The following is a 20,593-nucleotide window of genomic DNA, read 5'->3' as shown; positions in this document are numbered from 1 at the left end:
CTTAGCCACTGGACCACCAGGGAAGTCCTTCAAGTAGTTTCAAAGGGATTTGTCTTTCTTACCTGTCCTTGGGGTAGCCATATTGCTCCTGTTTATTAATGTTTGATGAAGAGGTGAAATAACTTACCCACGGCCAGGATTCTGACACCAAGCCCTGTGCTCTTTCCTCTGTGCCTCGGTGCTGATACAAGTCAACCAAGGTTGTGGATATTTGTGTTGGCTACATCATCAAGGTGGCTTGAAACTGTTTTTTTCCCAAGCTGTTTTTGGGGCGGAGGGCAGGGAGTCATAATGGTATTGATTCTTTTTCTACTAAGATAGGCTCTGAGAAGTCCTGCAGTTAGTAATACCAGTGGTCAACATGTACACATGTCTGGCCCAGTGCCAGGAGCTTCACATACGTGTCTCATTTTCATCCTCACAGTAACTGTGAGGTGAGTTTATTATTATCTGAGGATTAATGAGGTGGATTTGCTTAGGGTTTACTTGATAGTGGAGCTGAAACTCATAGCTGGACAACTGGGACTCCCTTAGTGACCATTGTAATTTGATGTGACCTTGCGTTTCCTGGGCTTATATGAACTTGTCTTATCTTCCTTTTACAGAACGTACATCCTGTGTGTTGTTTAAATGATTTTGGAGCAGTTTGTCATTCTGTTAGATTGTTAACTGAGTGGGGGCTTATTTCTTTCAGCTTTGTCCGTGTTAACAGATAAGAGGCTTTTTTTTCTTTCTGTCTAGCATTTTCCCTCACGAGGAGTGCTGTACTCCCTGTGTGTTTGCTGATGAAGTCAGCAGGGTTTCAGACTCTGCTTTCCTGGTCATACACAAGTACTTATTTTACCATCGCTAAATGGAGTGCATTAGCTCCAGGCCATGGAGAGCAAATTAGGGGAACTGGGAGATAGATCACAGAGAAGGAGGCTGCTCTGAAAAATGCCGTCTGCACCTCCAGCCTGAACGCTCCAGCTGTGGGGGGTAAACACAGCACGTCAGGGGCCGCAGTCCAAGGCTGCGGCGGGGTGAGGCCCTCTCTTCTGCAGGTGAGCCTGGGACGCTGAGTAACGGTGAGTGCAAGACCGACTGGGCTTAAAGGTGCTTTGTAGTTTGGAAGCCCTTCCTGTAGGTTCCTGCCACCTTTATACAGAATAGAAAACTGAGAGCCCAGCCCACCCCTGCCTTTTGAAGCTGCGGGCACCTGTTCTAGGGAATGTCCTCTGGAACAACAGCACCTCTTTTCCATTCTTTTTTTTCTTCCTTCTGGGGACTTAGGAAAGCATATTGGATAGCTTCCTGGTTCTTTTGTGCATTAAGTGTGAGCTTTTAATGGAGTTTGCAAAAGGGAGAGTTTGAGATTGGCTGAAAGAGCATTAGGAGACTGTTTTCCTAATGGCAAATGAACTGCTGGTTTATTTATAATGACTTACTTTGGAGATAACAGAGTTGAGGTGGTGGAAAGAGCCCTGGGCTGCAGACCGGGGTTCTAGTCCTGATTCTTCCTCTAACTCAACTGTGGGGTCCTGGCAGGCTGTGTCACCTTTTCTGGGCATCGCTTTTTCTCAGTTTCTAATGATATAGATTGGACTTTAGGGTCTCTGAGAGTCCTTCGGGCCCCTCAGCCTTTGATGCTAAGATTGTAACTCTTATTTGGTCAGGATTTGGTGGGACGGCCAGTGCCGTGTGGTGCAAGGATGCGTGCAAATAGCCATCCCTCCAGGAGGATGGTTACTTTGACATTGGTGGACTTGTAGTTTTGACTTGGGTCTTTTCTTGCCCACATACACAGGGCAGATGACAGGCAACCCCAGCAAAGCAACTAGTGGCTTGAGGGCCGGGTATGCTTCTCTTGGCTGAGGGTACCTTGAACGTATGAGGTTTACTCATGGGCAAAAAGAGCAGGGAGTGAGCATCTGACTAATTGCTGGAGGTGGGCAAGGCAGGGTTTCTGCAGCTTCACCAGCTCCCTGCCCACCAGTAGCCCTGCCATGACCGAGCTGCTGAGGGTTCTTCAGAATTCTCACTTAGCATTACGTGTGTGGCTACTGGTTTATGTTTGTGTTTTCTGTGTAGTTCATGCTGAGAGTGGGAAAGGACCAGCCCTCGCCTCCTCTCCCAGCTCTTGGACCTTCTGCTGCATGAATTCAGTTGTAGAATTTTGAGTCTTTGAAAGGACTCTAAACATCATCATTCATTCAGTGAGAGGCTATCACCGCACCCTCCTTCTCCCCAATGCCTGAATCTCAGTGTACTAATCTCAGTCATTAGTATACAGTTATGACATCTTAGCATCTGTTGAGATACCCTGGGCTAATGGCCCCGGTTCTGAATGCCCCCAGATCAGGGCAGGCAAACTTTCCCTCCTTGGCAACTCTTCAAAGAGAAGTCGTGTCTGCCTTTGTCGAGGAGAAAGGAACATCCCACCTGGTGGTTGTGTTGAACTGATGTGTTCTTTGAGAATGGTTTCTGTCCAGTCACTAACAGATGCCTTGCAGAAGGAGTTTCTTGTCCTGGGTGAATGTCTTTTCCACTGATCTCTGCTTCTTTGGGTATCTCTTCTGTATTTTTTCTTCAAATAGCTGTCTTTAGAGTGTCTAATGAAGCAACTGTCTGGAGACCAATGTTTATTTCAACATGGTTGGAGTTGTTTTTGCTTCAGCTTTCAGAGCCAATAAAGCTGGTTATTAGATTCTGTAATTGCTGCTGTAATTACTCTCTTGGAACCAGCAAAGGCATAATTAAATATGGAGATTCCAAAGACTATTTTTTTCCAGCTAAAAGCAGCCTTTTAAACTTCTGTTGGCCTGGGTTAGATTTCAGTCATTAAAGCATCGTGTTTATGAATGACATGGGGTGCGGGTTCTTTGGCAGAAAAGGGGTCTATTTGGATACCTCTTCTTTGAACATTTGGTTTGGATGTTAACCTTGTTAACTCCCCGTACTTGTTTTTATCTTTTTTTCCCCTTTTACCCCAGTTTTATTGAGATATAATTGACATATAACATTATGTTATTTTTAGGTGCACAACCCAATGATTTAATATATGTGTATATTGTGAAATAATTATCAAAATACACTTAGTTAACGTGCATCACCTCACATGATTACATTTTTTAAAACCTCGTAATGAGAACTCAGTACTTGTTTTTTTAACTCAGGAATTTGGAGAAGTATAAGTAAGGCAAGACATATGTAAAACATTGAGTCTGACCCTTTAGGCTTTGGCTGTATAGAAGCAAATTTTTGTGGTCAGCAATAAGCTTGGAGTGGAGATTGTTTACTTGAAGTGGAATGGTGTGCGGGAAGTGTGGCACGTTACTCGTTTATTTCGCCCTGAGTTACACTTCACCACGTGCCACACGTTTAGACATGGGGCAGATGGAGAAGGAGGGCTGGGTCAAGTGCTGTGAATATTTATGTTTACACATAATCTTGCAGCCCAAAGCCTGGCCCCATGTCTCATTTCAAGGTTACTCTGCTGGTGAACCATGTATGGAGGGGGAAATTAATCACATACCCTTTCTTTTTAGGGTTGAGAAATAGAACAGGAGTTACATTGGGGTAAACAAATGGACTGTCTCTGCCAGAAACCATTCTGGAGATTTCTGTGCAAAGAGGTGGAGAGACCATGTGAACCCTGCAGGTTGGAGGGGGAGCCCTAGAGGCTTCTAGCTCAGAACCTTTTCCTCCTTTCAGGGCACACCTCTTGGCAAGGACAGAGGGGAAGGGCAAGCACTTGCCAAAGTTCCTGTTTCATGGGTCAGGACAAATGCAGGGAAAGAATCCTGCCAGATGACTGTTATCTTTTCTCTGTTGAATCAGAGGTTCACAGGAGATAAAATACGGGTGTACCCTACATGAGGAACCTTGCGGAGAATATATGAAGAACTTAAAATAGATGAAATTGGAGATTCAGTTTGATATAATTAAGCATAGTGCTTCCCAGGCGTTGTGCTGGCCGATGGCTTGTAAAGATGCGTAATAGAAACATTATTTCATTCATGGGGGTCTCTGGCTTACCCCCCTGATATGTTTGGGTATTTGCTTCCAGATGATTTATTGCCTGGGGGATTTTAGCAGTGGGGTGCAGATCAGAGAAATGGAAGACTGGCTTACAAGGAGTCCCTGCCAATTGAAAATGTATTAGAGAAAAAGTTAAAGCAGTTCTAAATATGCTGTGATGTTAACAGGGAAAGAATAAATTTGGTTTTAAAAGTCAGAACACAGCTGACTGTAAAATCACGGCTCCTACTGTACTCAGGACACTGAGAAACAGAGCAGATGTCATCTCGCTGTTTGTTCTTAAGAACCATCCCCATGTTGCTTACCATCGTCCGGAGCCTGTGTGGGAAGCAGGGGCCTGGGGGTTCACACGGGCCAGTGGTTGATCCCTCTGCTCCTCTCATACCAGCCGGCTGACTTGGTTGAGCCACTCCACCTTTCTGATCTGTCTGATCTGTGCCCCAGGACTTTGTGGAAGGATTAAATGAGGAGGCGGATGGTATTACGCAGCAGGCGCTCAGAACACCTGTTGAATTTCAACTGATAAACAAGTTCTAGGCTGGGCTATGTGAGGGTGGTGAGGGTGGCTGAGGAGGGCCTGGGAAGGGGGCACGTATGGGGTGTTGACCTGAGAAAGTTTGAGAATCACTTGTTGATTGGGGTGAGTCTGAGCCAGTTTCAACACCAGGGAGTCAGGAGGAAGCAATGACAGGCCCTGACCTGGCATTGTACAACAGGACTCTCCCGGGGTATCGTCCCTGTGCCTCGATGGTCAGTGGCAAAGGGATCCGAACTTGGGTCTGGGGCTTCCAGAACATGGTTCAGGGCGAGCATCCAAGTCCATTGCCGGCCTCGTTAAACCACTCAGAGGCTTTGTCCTGCGGGCAGGGGGAGCGATTGAGGGTTCTTAAGCAAAGGAATGACATGATTGGATTTGTGTTCCCTCTTCTGTGATCCTACAGTTCCCTTGACACTCCCTACTAGACTGGACTGTGCTTCTGTGGCAAGGTCCTGCCCGGTTTGTTCAGTGGGGGGCATAGCAGTTAGCGTGGCAGCCCATGACTGTGGAGTTCCATACCTGGCTTAATCTACTCTCTGCCGACTACCACCTGGTAACCTGAGTTACCTCTCTGAACCTGTTTCCTCCTCTGATAAAGAGTGGTCATTTCTACTTTAAAGGGTTGCTGTTGTGAGGTAATTACTTGGCAGGCGTGGCTTAGTACTAGCAGAAGGCGCAGGTGTTCAGTAAAGGGTCCTGGGGACGCCTAGATGTGACTGCAGGTTGAATTTCTTACCATCATAGGCTGTTCTGACCATTCACAGCAGGATCAGAGAAGTAACAAGTGGAATGGCTTTTCAGCTTTTAATGAGGCACATTTCATTGTTCTTTGGATTTTTTGCAGTGTTTCTTTAGCCTGCTTTATCCTTTGGCTGGAGGAATTTTCCTGGGGGTTTTGTCTGCTGCTTTTGGAAGAACTGTGGACTTAAGGATTGCTTACATGCAAACCAAGGCCCTTTTCCCTTGGCAGATGGTTTTCAGGGGGCAGTCCTAGGCTCACAGGGCACTTTAGTGGAAGGAGTACAGGACCAATTCAGGTGACATGTGGAGAAACCACAGCCCTGTTGGGGAGGTGATTAGCCGTGGCCAACAGCCTGCAGGGGGTGGCTCTGGTGCAGAGCTTGGGGACACAGTGGGCACAAGTGCACGAGTGTATGTGTCTACATATATATGTGAGGCTAGTGCTGTCCAGGCCAAGGCAGGTGCCAGGCAGCTTCCCTGACCCATCATTCCTTCTGCTTGAGTCTGTGCAGAGCTTCCTTCCTGAGCTTTATGCTCAGCTAAGATACTTTTCAGTGTAAAGAGGGGAACTAAAATAGTAAGGAGAGGGAAACCTGGGCTTTGAGTAGGGAGATGTGGTTTGGCCCTTGCTCTGCTACCAATTCGCCTTGATCAAAGTGCTCACCCTGACTGGATCTTAAAACAAGGTGATCGCTGCAGCCTTAACACGCTGGGAGGCCCAGAGAGGTGGTGGCATTGATTTGACCCAGTGGTCAGATTCTAGATGAGGCCCTGACAGGGAATTCTGTCTTTATTTCAGTTGCTCAGTCCTTTCTATGATAGAGAATGCTATAGTTACCATCTTCAGGCATGGGGCCCTTGCTGTTGTTGAATACATTTCCAGAAGGAAATTACTGGGTCAGAGGGCAGGAACAGCATTATGGCTGTTGCTATGTGTTGCCATGTTACTTTTCAGAAGCACTATAACAATTTACAGTTGTGGGCTGTGTGTGAGATAGCATTTTAACCCCGAGTGATCCAGTATTTGCTATAGTCATTATTTATTATTTTGTAATTTAGTTGAGATAAAATGATACTTTAAAGCTGCTTTATAATAATTAGAGGGGTTTTGGGGGTGTCCACCATGTTAAATGCTGTGCTGAGTGTTTGCATATATGTTATCTCATTCATATCAACCTATCAGGGAGGTTCAGCAGCTCACTGAGGCTGAGAGCTGGGGTTTCAACCTAAGGCAGTTTGACTTCAAAGCAGTCTCTTGTTTGGGGTGCCTTCCATGCTTTGATTTATGTGTGTGGTTACCAGAGAGTGTGAACTTTGGCTTAGTGCCTGGCTGCATTTTGAAGAATGTGAATTTTGTATAGTTTTCTCAGCATATTGACTATGCTGTTTGTGGAGAAGACAGTATTAGCCCTCTGTTGTAGTGAAAGCAGAAACTGAAGTGCATCCATCCCAATTAGGAAGACGACTCAGTGAACTCTAGGATGCTGCCCTGTGTCTGGGCTCTCTGAAACCCTGTTTTCTTCCCCCAATGCAGCGGCACTCCAGGCCCTGAAGCGCAAGAAGAGGTATGAAAAGCAGCTGGCGCAGATCGACGGCACGCTGTCAACAATCGAGTTCCAGCGAGAGGCCCTGGAGAATGCCAACACCAACACCGAGGTGCTCAAGAACATGGGCTATGCCGCCAAGGCCATGAAGGCTGCCCACGACAACATGTACGTGGCGCCCGCTGGTGGAGGGGGGCACACACGCGGAAGGGCAGTGCTGGCCGTGCAAGGCCTCAGTCCCAGACCCCTCCACTTATCCATTCAGGCACCCAAGTTTGTTCTAATTTTCATCTGTTCTGGAACTCTTCTGAAATGGATTATGGTGCCCCGCTACCCCTAGAAGCAGATCTGATGGAATGAAACTGTTTTCTGAGTAATTCAGGGCTATTGGAATGAATGTAGAGTTTTAAGCTGGAAAGCTTTGGCTTCTTAGAAGGTTCTCTTACCCAGGCCTCTGATCATCTAGGTGGAGAAGTTTGTCCCAGGGAGGGGAGGTGACTTGCCCTGGGCTATGGGGGAACTTGAATAGAACTGGGATTAGAATCAGTTCCAGTGACTTTCTCCTGAAGCTGTCAGGGGCCCTGAAAGGTGTGGTACAGTTGAGGGCTTTAGCTCTTTCTCTTCCTGGGTCTGCTTTTGATGGAATTTTCCCTCCTCGTCACTCTTGGGCTTTGGCTCTCATATTGACAAGTGTTCTTGACCTCTGCATTACTTCCTTTATGTGGCTGCTCTCACATCCTGTGGCCTAAGAAGCCAGATAACTGAGCTGTTATCATTTGTAATTGAAGGCCAGGTTAACATTAAGCCCCAAATGAGGACTTCTTCCAAATAGAACAGAATTCGGCATTTGTTTTAGTGCTTTAACTTGGCATGATATATTTAGGGGTGCTGGGAGCCCCTTTTTGCTTCCTTTTGGTTCCTCAGCCATGCTCTAAAACAGGGGTTGGCAGAATGTGGCCTATGGGCCCCAGGCAAGTCCCCTGCTGCCAATTTCTGTGAATAAAATTTTGTTGAAACACAGTTGTGTCCCTTAATACATCCCGTCTGTGGCTGCTTTTGTGGCACACAGCAGGCTTGAATTTTTGCAACAGAGATCGTGTGGCCCACAGATTCTAAAACATTTATTACTTTTCGGCCCTTTACGGGAAAAGCTTGCTGATCCCTGCCCTAGAAGTGTGGGATTGCGGGAAAAGTAGCCTTCAGATAACTGAGCTACTGTCTGAGGGGATGTTCATCAGACTGAGCTTCCTGAGAGAGGTGCGTGTCCCCTTCGGGCCACGTTCTCCACAGCACAGCACCTCTTGGTGGATACTGTGCTTGGAGATAACACGTGCGTATATGACGTTGACTGACTGTAAGTGCGCTGGCATCAGTGACAGCGCGTAGGCAATACCCTGCATTGTTTGCTTGTCCCCTGGGGCCTCGTGCAGGAGCCATAGTGGATTTGTGTAGATGGGAAGGGCTGGTCACGTTGCATGGTTCTGTTGTAGGATTTGTGATTTTACCTATTGCTGTGCGGAGTTGCCCTTGAACTTGAAGAGCTATTGATCCAGGAGTTCCCAAGTCCCACAGTCTCATCTTATGTGTTTACCAGCTTGCATGAGAGACTTACGATGGCATCTAACTTTGCCAGCTTTATTTCCTCAGGGTGTTAGACTGGGTGATGTCTAGGGATGCTTTTGTCCTCTTGATTCTGTGATTCTCTAGTTTAAAAGAGGGGGAAGAAGACAAAGACAAAAAAGGAATTCCACGAGACTTACCTGGTGGTCCAATGGTTAAGACTCCATGCTTCCACTGCAGGGGGCTTGGGTTTGATACCTGGTTGGGGAACTAAGATTCCACATGCCACTCAGCACAGCCAAAAAAAAAATGGAATTCCTCAGAGGGAGTGATTGAGGGGCTGGGGCTGGGCAGCAGATCCTTTTTTCTGCCTCACAGAGCCTGTGTACATAGACTTAACACAACACTCGTTTCATTTAAAGGGACATCGACAAAGTTGATGAGTTAATGCAGGACATTGCTGACCAGCAGGAACTTGCAGAAGAGATTTCAACAGCTATTTCAAAACCCGTAGGGTTTGGCGAAGAGTTTGACGAGGTGAGTGGTTTCATGCCGACCACACCAGCTTCTCAGCTGATGCCCGGGCTGCCTCTGATGTGCAGTTAAGTCCTCTCCGGCAGGGAGTGTGTGGTCTGGAAATCACCAGGTCTCCTCCCTCCAGAAACCTGAATGTAGACATAAGGTGTGGCATGCACCCTCCCAAATTCTGGGTTTTGAGGGATGCTTTCAGTTTTGGGGGGAGCTAAGGTGGAGTAAAGGGACCTTTGTCAGGACATCTCAGTAGACTTCAGGTCAATACTGGTTTCAGCAAGCAGTGACCCTGCACCCTTCTATGGTGGGCCCCTGGGCTCAGAGCAGGGGCAGCCGAGGTCACCGTGCCCTGAGGAATTTACAGGGTTCGCCCTCAGACAGCTCTGCTGGGAGATAAAGGTAAAACCAAGGAAGGAATGTTTGCAACTGATCCCTGAAGGATTCATCTGGAACTTGGTCAGCTACCAATTTCTGCCATAGCAATTGGAACCTTGAAGCTCTTAGGTTTTTAAAATACAGTTACAAGCTCTGTACCTCATTCTGCCTTAGATTTGAGTCCACTGAAGGTCAGGGCCTCTCCACCGAACCTAATTCTTTGTGCTGATTGCCGCCGTATAGCTGAGAAAGCAGCCTATAGCTCCCTTGGCTCCCAGCGCTAGAGTTTCCATGTTTTCAGACTGGAGTTCGATGGACTGCTGCTTCTGCTGCTAAGTCGCTTCAGTCGTGTCCGACTCTATGCGACCCCATAGACAGCAGCCCGCCAGGCTCCCCCATCCCTGGGATTCTCCAAGCAAGAACACTGGAGTGGGTTGCCATTTCCTTCTCCAATGCATGAAACTGAAAAGTGAAAGTGAAGTCGCTCAGTCGTGTCTGACTCTTCGCGACCCCATGGACTACAGCCCACCAGGCTCCTCTGTCCATGGGATTTTCCAGGCAAGAGTACTGGAGTGGGGTGCCATTGCAGTCAAGTTCATTTCAATTCAGCAGACATTCCTGAATATTCACTCAGTGCACCCAGTTCTGAGATAGAAATGAAAACATATGATCCCTTTTCTCAAGATGCTCCCTGCCTGGTGCAGGGACCCCACATAGACATCAGTAATTGCTCGATAGTGTGCTCTGTTCACCAGTAGAAGTGTGTTTAGGATGAGTCACAGAGTGTGCACTTGGAGTCCATCTGCCCTGACCTTCTCAGAAGGGATATGTGTCCCCTGAGCCGTCGAGTAGGAGGCACCACAGGAGGGGCTGGGGTTCCCCAGGGTGTCGCTCTCATTTTTGTGTTTGCGTTTCCCAGGATGAGCTCATGGCAGAATTAGAAGAACTAGAACAGGAGGAACTAGACAAGAATTTGCTGGAAATCAGTGGACCGGAAACAGTCCCTCTACCGAGTGTTCCCTCTATATCCCTACCATCAAAACCCGGTGAGTACTTCTTATCCATGGTCATGACACAGCCACGACGCAGGGGGTAGGTGATCCTGTGGTCAGGTGGCTTCAGTGTGGGTCCTGAGTCGCCCAGCGTTGAGAGCCAGGTGGCATCTGTTGTGACAGCCCTGAAGCCAGTGCCGCCCGCTCTTCCTCGTCTCCTAACCTTGGCGCGTTGACAAAGCCAAATCATTCTTTTAGTGGGGACTGGGAGGGAGCCTGTGCTGTGCCCTGTGGATGGTGAGCAGCACCTATGGCCTCTGCCCTCTAGATGCCAGTGGCATCCACCTCCCCAGGTTTTGACAACCAAACATGTCACTGGATTTTGCAAGATGTCTGGGGGCTGTGGGGTGGGGGAGGGGAGAAATCTCATCCAATTGAGAACCGCGATTTTAGAATTGCTTTCCCTGTTGTCACCAAACAAGGTGAGAGTTTACGTCCAGGACAGCGCTTTCTCCCCGTCTGGTATCTTGTGCAGTGCACAGCTGGGGCTCATAGGTAGCCGAAACAGCTTTGGGTTTTTTAGAGACCTCGTTTATAAATCCTTCATTTCCTTCTTTGAGCCCCTCCTCCCCCATTATTTTACCTTTGGGTAGAAGTATTCCACCCAGAACTTCTAGAAAAGGTGAAGCAGCTTGATTTGGCACGGAGAGAGAACCCAGGGAGCAGGATGTGACCAGGCTGTGTCCTCTCATCCTCCCATAGGTCAAGGGGAAGTGGATCCTCTGGTTGAGTCCGCTGCCCGGGGTGGGGTGCGGGTCTGAAAGCTGTCCGGCCAACTTCCTGTGGTGGAGAGGCGGCTTAGGCCCTTGAGGTGGAGAGGAGTGGCTTAGACTAGAGCTCTTCTGGGTTCTTCCCACTCTCCCCCATGTTGGATGCTCTGGCCGGAGGCCATGCGTGGATCCTAATGGACTCAGTGTTGAATCCTCCCCGTTTTGTCTGGCTCTGGTGTTGGGGAGGGGAGGTGCTGGAGAAGCTGTGCCTGGTTATCTGGAGTTCTGCGTTGCAGCTTTTAGGCACAGAGAGGCAGTCTGCTGATAGCCTGGAGACGCGGCGGGCTGCATGGGCAGGGCTGTTTTGTAGACACGGGGTAGCACAGCCCTGGCATCCAGCCAGAACGTGTGGAGAACACAGCGACCAGCCTTCCTAAACAGCCTTGTCTGTCTTCACACAGCCAAGAAGAAGGAAGAGGAAGACGACGACATGAAGGAATTGGAGACCTGGGCTGGAACCATTTAACCGGTCCAGTGCGGGCTGAGCCCAGACAGACTCTGGTGGCCTGCGCAGCGGGCAGGCGCGTGTGTGTGCGGGGCAGGCCGGACGTGGTGCAGGCAGGTTCCATCGCTCTCACATCTCCCTCCAAAGCAGTAGGGCCGCATCACTGCTCACTCCGCATAGCATGGTCTGCACCCAGCGGGACAGGCAGGGGGGAGGGAGTGGGGTGGGGTGGGTGGGAGGTGCCTGCTGTTTATAATGTTGAATTTCTGTAAAATAAACTGTATTTGAAAATCCAACATTGAGCTTCTGGACTACGCTAACTCCACTGCTGAACCTCAATGGCAAGGGTCGACCGTTTGCAGTCAAAATGACCTGAAAATGTAGCCTCTGTCCTTTTAAGTCAGCTAACTTGTCGCACATCTCTTTGTAAGACGTGTATGGTACTGGCAGAAGAGTCGTTTTTTAAAAGCCATAGGCTTTTCCTTGTCCTTAGCTGTAATAATGCATCTATTTTGGTTTCCTCGAGAGCTGTATTTCTGTCCATCACCTGTGTACTGGCCCCTGTGTTCCCCACCCTGGCCCACTCCTCACTCCCACCCCCCTGGTCTTTCTGGAGTTTGTGACACTGATTTGAAATGGATGGTGTTCTCTTGAGAGTGTGTGAGATTGTTTGAGTTAAATTCCAGCTATACATTTTTCTAACATAGCTCTAAGGTCCTTGTTGCTGTTTGTGATAACTGATAGATAACCCATTGGAAACATGTGCATACATTTATATTCAGATGAAATTATGGTTTGCACTGTCTATTAAATATCTCGATTAATTTTCATACTTTGCCTTTGTGTTTAATCAATCGATCATTGGCTTTGGGAGGTGACCCTTTCCAGGCCAGTGTGGTGTCCAGGGGAGTCTGGAAACATGGAAGACCCAAGCATGATGTGTATCAACAATCTGAACTGAGAGCAGTGTGTGTCTTACTGGAAACATGTTTAGGTTCCAGAAGCCCTCACCTTGTTTGGGGACCCCCTGGGCACAGTTCAGGAGTAGTTGGTGCTTGTGGGGCTCCAGGATCTTCTCTAGTTCTTCTCTGTCACGTCCATGGGCAGTGCCCGCAGGACCACAGACCCTCCACCTGTTGGAAGCATTGGTGTGCCCACTGACGAGGCCCATTTGTGAAGAAAATAGCCTTTCCTGTGGGGTGGAAGGTGTAGGGCAGTGACCGAGAATTGAGGACACATGCTAGTCTCAGGTCCGCTATGACCTGCCCTGTGATTTTGACCTGGCCTCTTCCACTGTTTCTGGTCTTCTGTAGTCTTACGCTGTCGTAAAAATCTGATGAAGGGCTTCCCTGATGGCTCAGTGGTAAAGAATCCACCTGCCAATGCGGGAAACACGGGTTCAATCCTTGGTCCGGGAAAATCCCACATGCTGCGGAGCAACTAAGCCTGTGCACCACAACTATTGAGTCTGTGCTCTAGAGCCTATGCTCCGCAACGAGGGAAGCCACCGCCATGAGAAGTCTGCACACCGCAGCTAGAGAGTAGCCCCCGGCTCGCCCCAGCTAGAGAAAAGCCCATGCAGCAATGAAGACCCAGCCCAGCCAAAAATCAATCAATCAAAAAAAAAAAGAATCTGATAAACACTATGGACCCTATCCTTCAAAAATTTTGATCTATGCACATTAATCCTTTATTCTGCATGCAAATTGGCAGAGTCAAAAGGATCCCCTTCCAGTGCCCATCCCTACACCTTTTGAGATTAAAACCAACCTGATAAACAAGGTCCTGCATATAACACAGGGATATCTGCATAGCATATACTATATAGCACATGCAGTATATATATGTATAGGATATACTGGGTAGCACAGTATCCTTGGGTAAACTATAATGGAAAAGTCTATAAAAAAATGTATATATGTGTGTGAATGAATCACTTTACTGCAGAGCAGAAATTTACACAACATTGTAAATCAACTATACTTCAATTAAAAAAATTTTTTAAATGTCATTAAAAACCCCAACCTGAGTTCACAGTTAAACATGCCATTGCTCACCGGGTGCCCTGTGGCAAGCTGCCCACCTGTCCTGAATGTCATTTTCCCGCCTGTGAAACAGCCAGGCCGGACCAGATCATTTCAGATGTCCCGTCTGCGAAGCTGTTCCTGCCCTGCTCCTCACCCTTCACTGCTCCTCCACCCAAGCCGCCACACTTAGAATCGGGACTTCACCACGGTGGCTTGAAGATTTATGGCTCAAGTGGATGTTGCCTGCGGTGTTCTCAGAGGTTCTTTCCACCTTAAGAATCTAATGGCAGTGTTTGCTGCCAGATTCCCCCTTCTCAGCTGCAGTTGGTGTTTGGCAGGCATCATCTGGTGTGGGACATGCACAGTGGACATTACACTTTTCTCATCAGCTGCTTCAGGGGCGTCTCACCCTGGGATTTGGAGAGGGGAGCTGGCAGACCCAAGCATCCAGCTCTGGCAGGCCTGCAGCTAATTCCTGGGCAGTGTCTGGGGCCCCTGTGAGAAACAGCTGCTTATTCCTACTTGATGTGGGCTTTGTGCCAGGCCTGTGGGATGCTGTGATGAGTAATGCCCAGCCTCCTTCCTGCTCTCTGGAGGTTCTCAGGATGGAGAGAGAAGTGACTGTGTCAGGATTCCTTGGCTATAAGCTCCAGAAGATTTCAACTGGTACAAACAGTAAAGACATTGACTTAACCATTCAAAACTTACTCAACAAAAGTGCACAGGTACCTTAAAACTATAGAAATTTATTCTCTTACAGTTCAAGAAGTCATAAGTACAAAATCGAGGTATCAGCAGGGCCACACTCCAGAGGCCTAGTAGGGAGGATCCTTCCTTGCCTCTTCTGTCTTCAGGGAGCTCCTAGCATTCCTTGGCTTGTAGCTCCATCACTTCAGTCTCTACCTCCATCTTCACATGACTTTCTACCCTGTCTCTCTGTGTCCTTTTCTGTCTCTTATAAAGACACCTCTCATTATGTGTTAGGGTCCCTAATTCAATGTGATCTCATCTTGATCCTTAATTACATCTGCAATGACCCCCATTTCCAAGCAAAGTGACATTGTAGGGTTCCAGGTGGACATTAGTTTGGAGGACACTAGTCAGTGCACGATGGTGCCTCACACAGCTGTGAGGTCAAGGCCTGCAAAGCACCCATCAGGGCTTTGGCAGCTCTGTGAGGTGGGTAGAGGTGGGAAGAACAGGTTATTATGAGCCCCATTTGCTAGAGGTGAAAACTATGGCTTAGAGAAGCTTCTGGTTCCATGCTAATAAGCGACAGAAGCAGCTAATGAGTTTCTTGTCCTATGAAGGCCATTTGTCCAACATCTGTATTTTGGGCAGCTTTGTGCCAGCTCTCACAAAGCTCTTGGTGAGGAAATTAGGCCATTGCCATCTTCCTCCTCATCATCATTGCCACCACAGGCTGGGTAATCAATGCAGTTAAACCAGTTAAGGAGACTGGACTTTGGCGGTCCAATGGTTAAGACACTATCTTCCAATGCAGGGGGCATGGGTTCAATCCCTGGTCAGGAACTAAGGTCCCATGTGCCTTGAGATGTGGTCAGAATTTTTAAAAAAGGAGGCACCCGACTGAGGAGGGCTTGTGGGAAGAAGTGCTCTCTCAACCAAGATTGAGGGGTGCTAAGGACTCAGCAAGGGAAAAGTTGTGAAAGACTTGGAACTAGGAGGATAGTTTTCAACAGCACGTGCAAAGGCCTGGAGGCCATCTTGGGCTTGCTTGTGGGTCTGAGCAGGACAATGACACAGAATCAATAGACCTTTGATAAGTATTTATTCAATGAATGACAGGTGAGGAAACTGAGGTGCCAAGGTACGTCAAGTCCCATAGTAAGTAGAGGCCAAGCTTGAGTCCCTGTCTCTCCAACCAGATCTCTTCCTGTCTGCCCTGGGTACCCACCTTGCAGAAAGAGCTTCCCTCCTTCCTGCTAAGCTGCATTCTGACCTTACCCAGTAAACAGAGGAGGCAGGTGGAGCTGGGAGAGACGCATAAACCTTTGGGTCCTGCAGCCCAGGCTCTGCACCAAGCCCAGGCTAGATTTCTGTGAGGCTCTGGCTAACCTGGGCCCAAATTCCCACAGGACAATGTAGGCCACAGCAGGAGAAAGCAGAGGTGTGTATGCTTGCTCACAGTGATGTTACTTGCCTGGACTTTTTGGTTTTCAACAAGAACAACAGTCTCAAAATAATGGTAAACATTAAGGGAGCATTTACTAAGACCAGGTGCTTAATCTGCCTTCATCTCATCTCATTTAATCCACACAAGAACTGTTTTCAGGGGTGGACCACTCACTGCCCTATTTTACAGCTGAGAAAACAAGTTCAGAGGGATAAAGTGACTGGGGGCCCAGGTCACTGAGCTGGTGAGCAGCAGAGCCACGAGAATCCAGCCCCAAGCCCTTCCCTGCTGTGGTGGTGGTGGGAGGGCTAGGTTCACAGACTCCTGTCTCCCTTAGAAGGTGCCAACCCTGAATGTGACCAAGTGCTGAGGCCCAAAGAGGAGGCCAACTCTCTGGGAAATCCTGCTAAGAGTGGAAAGGCCACAGGCAACAGGATCTGGAATCATCCAACTGACCTGGAATGGAGCTGTGAGTCAGAGTCATACAGTGCAGTTGGGCTCCTCACTCCGTCCCCAGTGGGCTTTTTTTAAATTAATTTTTATAGGAGGAGTATAGTTGCTTTACAATGTTGTATTAGTTTCTACTGCCCAGCAAAGAGAGTCAGCTGTACGAATACACATATCCCTTCTTTTTGAGTGGATTTCCTTCCCACGTAGGTCACCACAGAGCACTGAGTAGAGTCCCCTGAGCTACAAAGTAGGTTCCCACAGGGGCTTTGAAGATAGGACTCCTTTGGGGCTGGTTTCCCCTTCCCACCCAAAGGCCTTACCTTTTTCCCCCAGACCATCTTACGGGGACTACCTCGGTTTCCTTCTCTCCCTCCTCTGCTTGGGCAGCTACATGGGGGCACTTTGGTTCCCTCGCAGAAAGCGTGGACAAAGACACAATGGTATACACTATGGCAGTTCTGCTTAACTATTGCTTCACAATAAACCACCCTGAAACTTAGTTGTGAAATGCAACTATTTCCTTATGCTCACAGACTCTGTGTTCAGAAACTCAGAAAGGACCCAGAGGGTATGACTTATCTCTGTTCCATGGTAATTAGGGCCTCCCCTGCCAAGCCCCAGAAGGCTGGTGACGTCATCAGTTGGAACATACAGAGACCTCTTCAGTTGCATGGTATGTGTGGCTATGGGTGCTGGTGGTGGGCTGGGACCTCCCCTGGGGGCTCAGCAGGAACACATGGCTTCTCCATGTGGCTAGAGCCTCCTCACAGCATGCAGGCCTTGGTGTTGTCCAAGGTCAGGGCTCTAAAATTGATGATCCCAGCCAGTATTGCTGATGGTGTTCTATCACCTTTATGACCTAGCCTTGGAAGTCATGTGAAGTCACACTGCTGTGTTTTACTGGTTATATTAGTTGCAGATTCATCCAGATTCAAGGGGAGGGGAATTAGACTCCACCTCCTGATGAGGGCAGGGTTAGTTCTAAAAGAGCATGGGATGTGGGGAAGGATAAATTGGGAGATTGGGACTGACATATACATACTACTATAGACATATAGTGGGCTTCACCATTGGCTAAGCAGGTAAGCAATCCACCCGCAAGGCAGGAGACACAGGAGACATGGGTTTGATCCCTGGGTCTGGAGTATCCCCTGGAGGAGGACATGGCAATCCACTCCAGTAATCTTACTTGGAAAATCCTATGGACAGAGGAGCTTGGTGGGCTACAGTCCATGAGGTCTCAAAGAGTTGGATATGACTGAGTGACTAACACTCACTCACTTATAGACATAAAGAAGACATATGCACAGTACTATATAAAATAGATAACAAATAAGGATCTACTGTATAGCACAGGGAACTCTACTCAATACTCCGTAAAGACCTATATGGGAAAAGAATCTAAAAAAGACTGGATATATGTGTATGTATAACTGATTCACTTTGCCATACACCTGAAACTAACACAAAACTTCAAATCAACTGTACTCCAATAAAAATTTTTTAAAAAGAAAAGAAAAAAGAGCATGGGGGACAGGCGATATCATTTGGGCCATATTTGGGAGGCACAATCTGCAGTGAGAGCTGACACAGAATGCTTAGTATGAAAAAAAAAAAAAAAAAAGAATGCTTAGATTGTGCCAGGTATTGAATTAACTCATCTGGTCTCTGATACACCATCCAGAGACATTTTTTGAATCCATGCCACATCTATATCTGAATCTGTATCTCTACCATCTGTATATCTATATATACACACTCACACAGAGTGGTATATTGTGCACATAATACATACACAACCCCTTGAAGTTTTAAAACGCTGGGATAAGAATATAACCAGCAATTCTAATCTATTCTTGTGTTCGAAAGGAGGCAAAAGATTTACCTCTGAAATCTGTCCCCTTTTCCTCCCCTCCACTTGGTCCAGGACACCACTGAATCTCATCTGGGCAACTTCAGCAGTTACCTCTCTGAGGTCGTTGCCACCACCATGATGGACCCTTACCAACCCTCTCTTCATAGTAGCCAGAGCCAGTGTGATCATTCTAAAAAGCTGTCACTCTTGCATGCCTTGCTGCACAGAATATAGCAAGCTCCCATGGCTTACAATAGCTCCCATGGCTTCTATTTGGCTTCCCAGGTGACTCAGTGGTAAAGAATTTGCCTGTAAGGCAGGAGATGCAGAAGACATGGGTTCGATCCCTGGGTTGGGAAGATGCCCTAGAGGGGGAAATGGCAACCCACTCCAGTATTCTTGCCCAGAAAATTCCATGGACAAAGGAGCCTGGCTGGCTACGTACAGTCCATGGGGTCGCAAAGAGTCGGACACCACTGAAGGAACTGAGTACACACACGGCTTCCACCGACTTCTGTGCAGTCACAGCGTCCACATCCAAGGTGTGCTCCGGCAGGCCGCCGCCCGCTTTTCCAGCTTCCTGGAGGCTCATTCCTTCGGCAGTGTTTCCCACGCCGGGGTAGGCAGACCATCTGCATCAGAATCTCTGATTCTAACTGAACATGCAAGCTCCTGCATGGATCAGAATTTCTTGGAGTTCTGGATTTTGCTTTTTTTTTTTTTTGGATTTTGCATTTTAAACATGCCTCCAAATGATTCTCTTTTCATGAAAAGTTTGAGAATTCCACTCAGCCTTTGAGATAATCTCTTCTAACCCTCACCCCCATGCTGCATTTGAGGAAACTGAAGAATGACTTTCCCATGGCCTCAGCATTCATGTTCCGGGAACTGAAGGGTTAACTCAAGTCGGACTTCAGGGCAAATGTCCACGGAGCATCTCCAGGGGGCGTTTTCCAAGCATCTCATCAGCGTGTGTAGGCTCCACCGGACACTTGATAGGAAACGCGGTCCAATGCTCCAGTCAGCAGGCGGGGTGACCCTGTGGACCAGGGCGGGAGCCCAGGCCCCGGGGGTGAGGAGCCGACGCCGCAGCGCGCCCGGGTGCCTGAAGGTGGCGCCATTTCCCCGGAAGTGAGGCCCCGCCCAGCGCTGGAACCTCGGGGCGGGGAGTGGGGGCTGGGGAATGGGGGGTGGGGGTGGGGTGGGCGGCTCTTCAGGAGGGTCTGCTCTCCAGGAGGGAAGGGCGAGAGGAGGGAGGGTGGGGAAGATGGGATAGGAATGGGCTTAGAATCCCCACCCCCAGCCATCCCAACTTGCCTGCTTTCTGGGGTCTGATGAGACACACGCGGGGGCGGGGACAGGGGGTTTGGGGTGGGATGAGATTGATGTATGTGTGGAGGTCCTGGCTCCTGCCAGAGTGGGGATGAGAGGTAAGGCTGTAACAGAAGGGAGGGAAGCCAGCCAGGAGGTGGGGCCATTATAGCCACAGCATTCGTAATATAATAGTCATTATCTACTGAGCGCCAGGGGCCGGGCGGGTGAGGAGAGGGGGGCTGGTGTGTGCTGCTCCCGCGTGGTCTAGGAGGGCTCTGTATTGGTCCCGTGTTCGCCCCAGGAGTCCCGCAAAGTGGGCAGCCTTGTGGGTGATGTCTCCCCTATGGGCTCAGCCTCCACGTGGGAGGGTGGGGTTGGGTCCCAGGCCCAGAACTTCAGTTTTTGACCCCAAGCAGGACGCCCCCACATTCTCACTCCACAAATTCGGTTTTTTCTAGCCCTCCCTCCTATGAAGCGTGTAGACGCGCTGTGGTGGGCCCCAGCCTTCCTGCGCTGGCCCTGCAGCCTCAGGGGGCTTTGGCATCACCTAGAAACTATATTTTTAGCACACTACTCAAGTGTGGCCTTGGACACACTCTGGGAAATGCTGATGAATAAATGTCTTTGGAAAAATAAGACTGACTTGTAATGTTAGCTGATTTCCATGGTGTAAGTACTCCCACCAAGGCCAATTTCAGGCTAATAACAAGACGACAAAATTCCTCAAAGTTGGCTCTCAGAGATGGTACAAGCCCTATTACAGCGCACCGGTGCAAAAAGGTTTATGACTTTGAGTGTTTAAGAAAGATCCTTTCTCTGCTTTCGTCGGCCCTCTATGTAATTTGTAGGGGCCAGGGCAACATGAAAACACAGGGCCCCTTCTTCAAAAATTATTAGCAATTTCAAGACAGTGACAAGTATTAAACCAAGTGGAGGGCCCTTCTGGATGAAAGCCCTGTGTGGTTGCACAGGTTGTACACCCATGAACTTGCCTTGGCTCTGATTCCGGCCACCCTCATTCCTTTGCTTGTCATGGCCTCCTCACCGGTTTCCCTGTCTCCCTGATCCCCTATAAACCATTCTCCACTCAGCTGCCAGGGGTACCTCTTAATATCAAGGCCAGGTGTTGTAGCTCCCCTGCCTGCCTTTTATCCTTAACAGCAGAGAGGCCCTTCTGCCTGGCTTGCTCTCCCATCCCTGACTCCCCAGCTCCATATTCTCACAGCTCCACGCA

At 48.6% G+C, this 20,593-nt stretch overlaps 1 protein-coding gene across 1 annotated transcript in view; it reads left to right on the top strand.

Moving 5' to 3' along the window:
- The window catches only part of CHMP4B (charged multivesicular body protein 4B), a 46,552-nt gene extending 34,146 nt beyond the window's left edge, over positions 1-12,406 (top strand). The window contains exons 2-5 of the mRNA XM_045162632.1: positions 6,834-7,011; positions 8,826-8,940; positions 10,229-10,355; positions 11,533-12,406. Coding sequence (XP_045018567.1) covers positions 6,834-7,011; positions 8,826-8,940; positions 10,229-10,355; positions 11,533-11,597 — 485 coding nt within the window. The 3' untranslated portion in view covers positions 11,598-12,406. The remainder of the gene's footprint in view (positions 1-6,833; positions 7,012-8,825; positions 8,941-10,228; positions 10,356-11,532) is intronic.
- The last annotated feature ends 8,187 nt before the right edge of the window (positions 12,407-20,593 follow it).

This window comes from Bubalus bubalis, chromosome 14 (genome assembly GCF_019923935.1).
Source record: "Bubalus bubalis isolate 160015118507 breed Murrah chromosome 14, NDDB_SH_1, whole genome shotgun sequence".
NCBI classification, from domain to species: Eukaryota; Metazoa; Chordata; class Mammalia; order Artiodactyla; family Bovidae; genus Bubalus; species Bubalus bubalis.
Note: the sequence above shows the minus strand (reverse complement) of the source record. Positions and strands in the feature narration are given on the sequence as shown.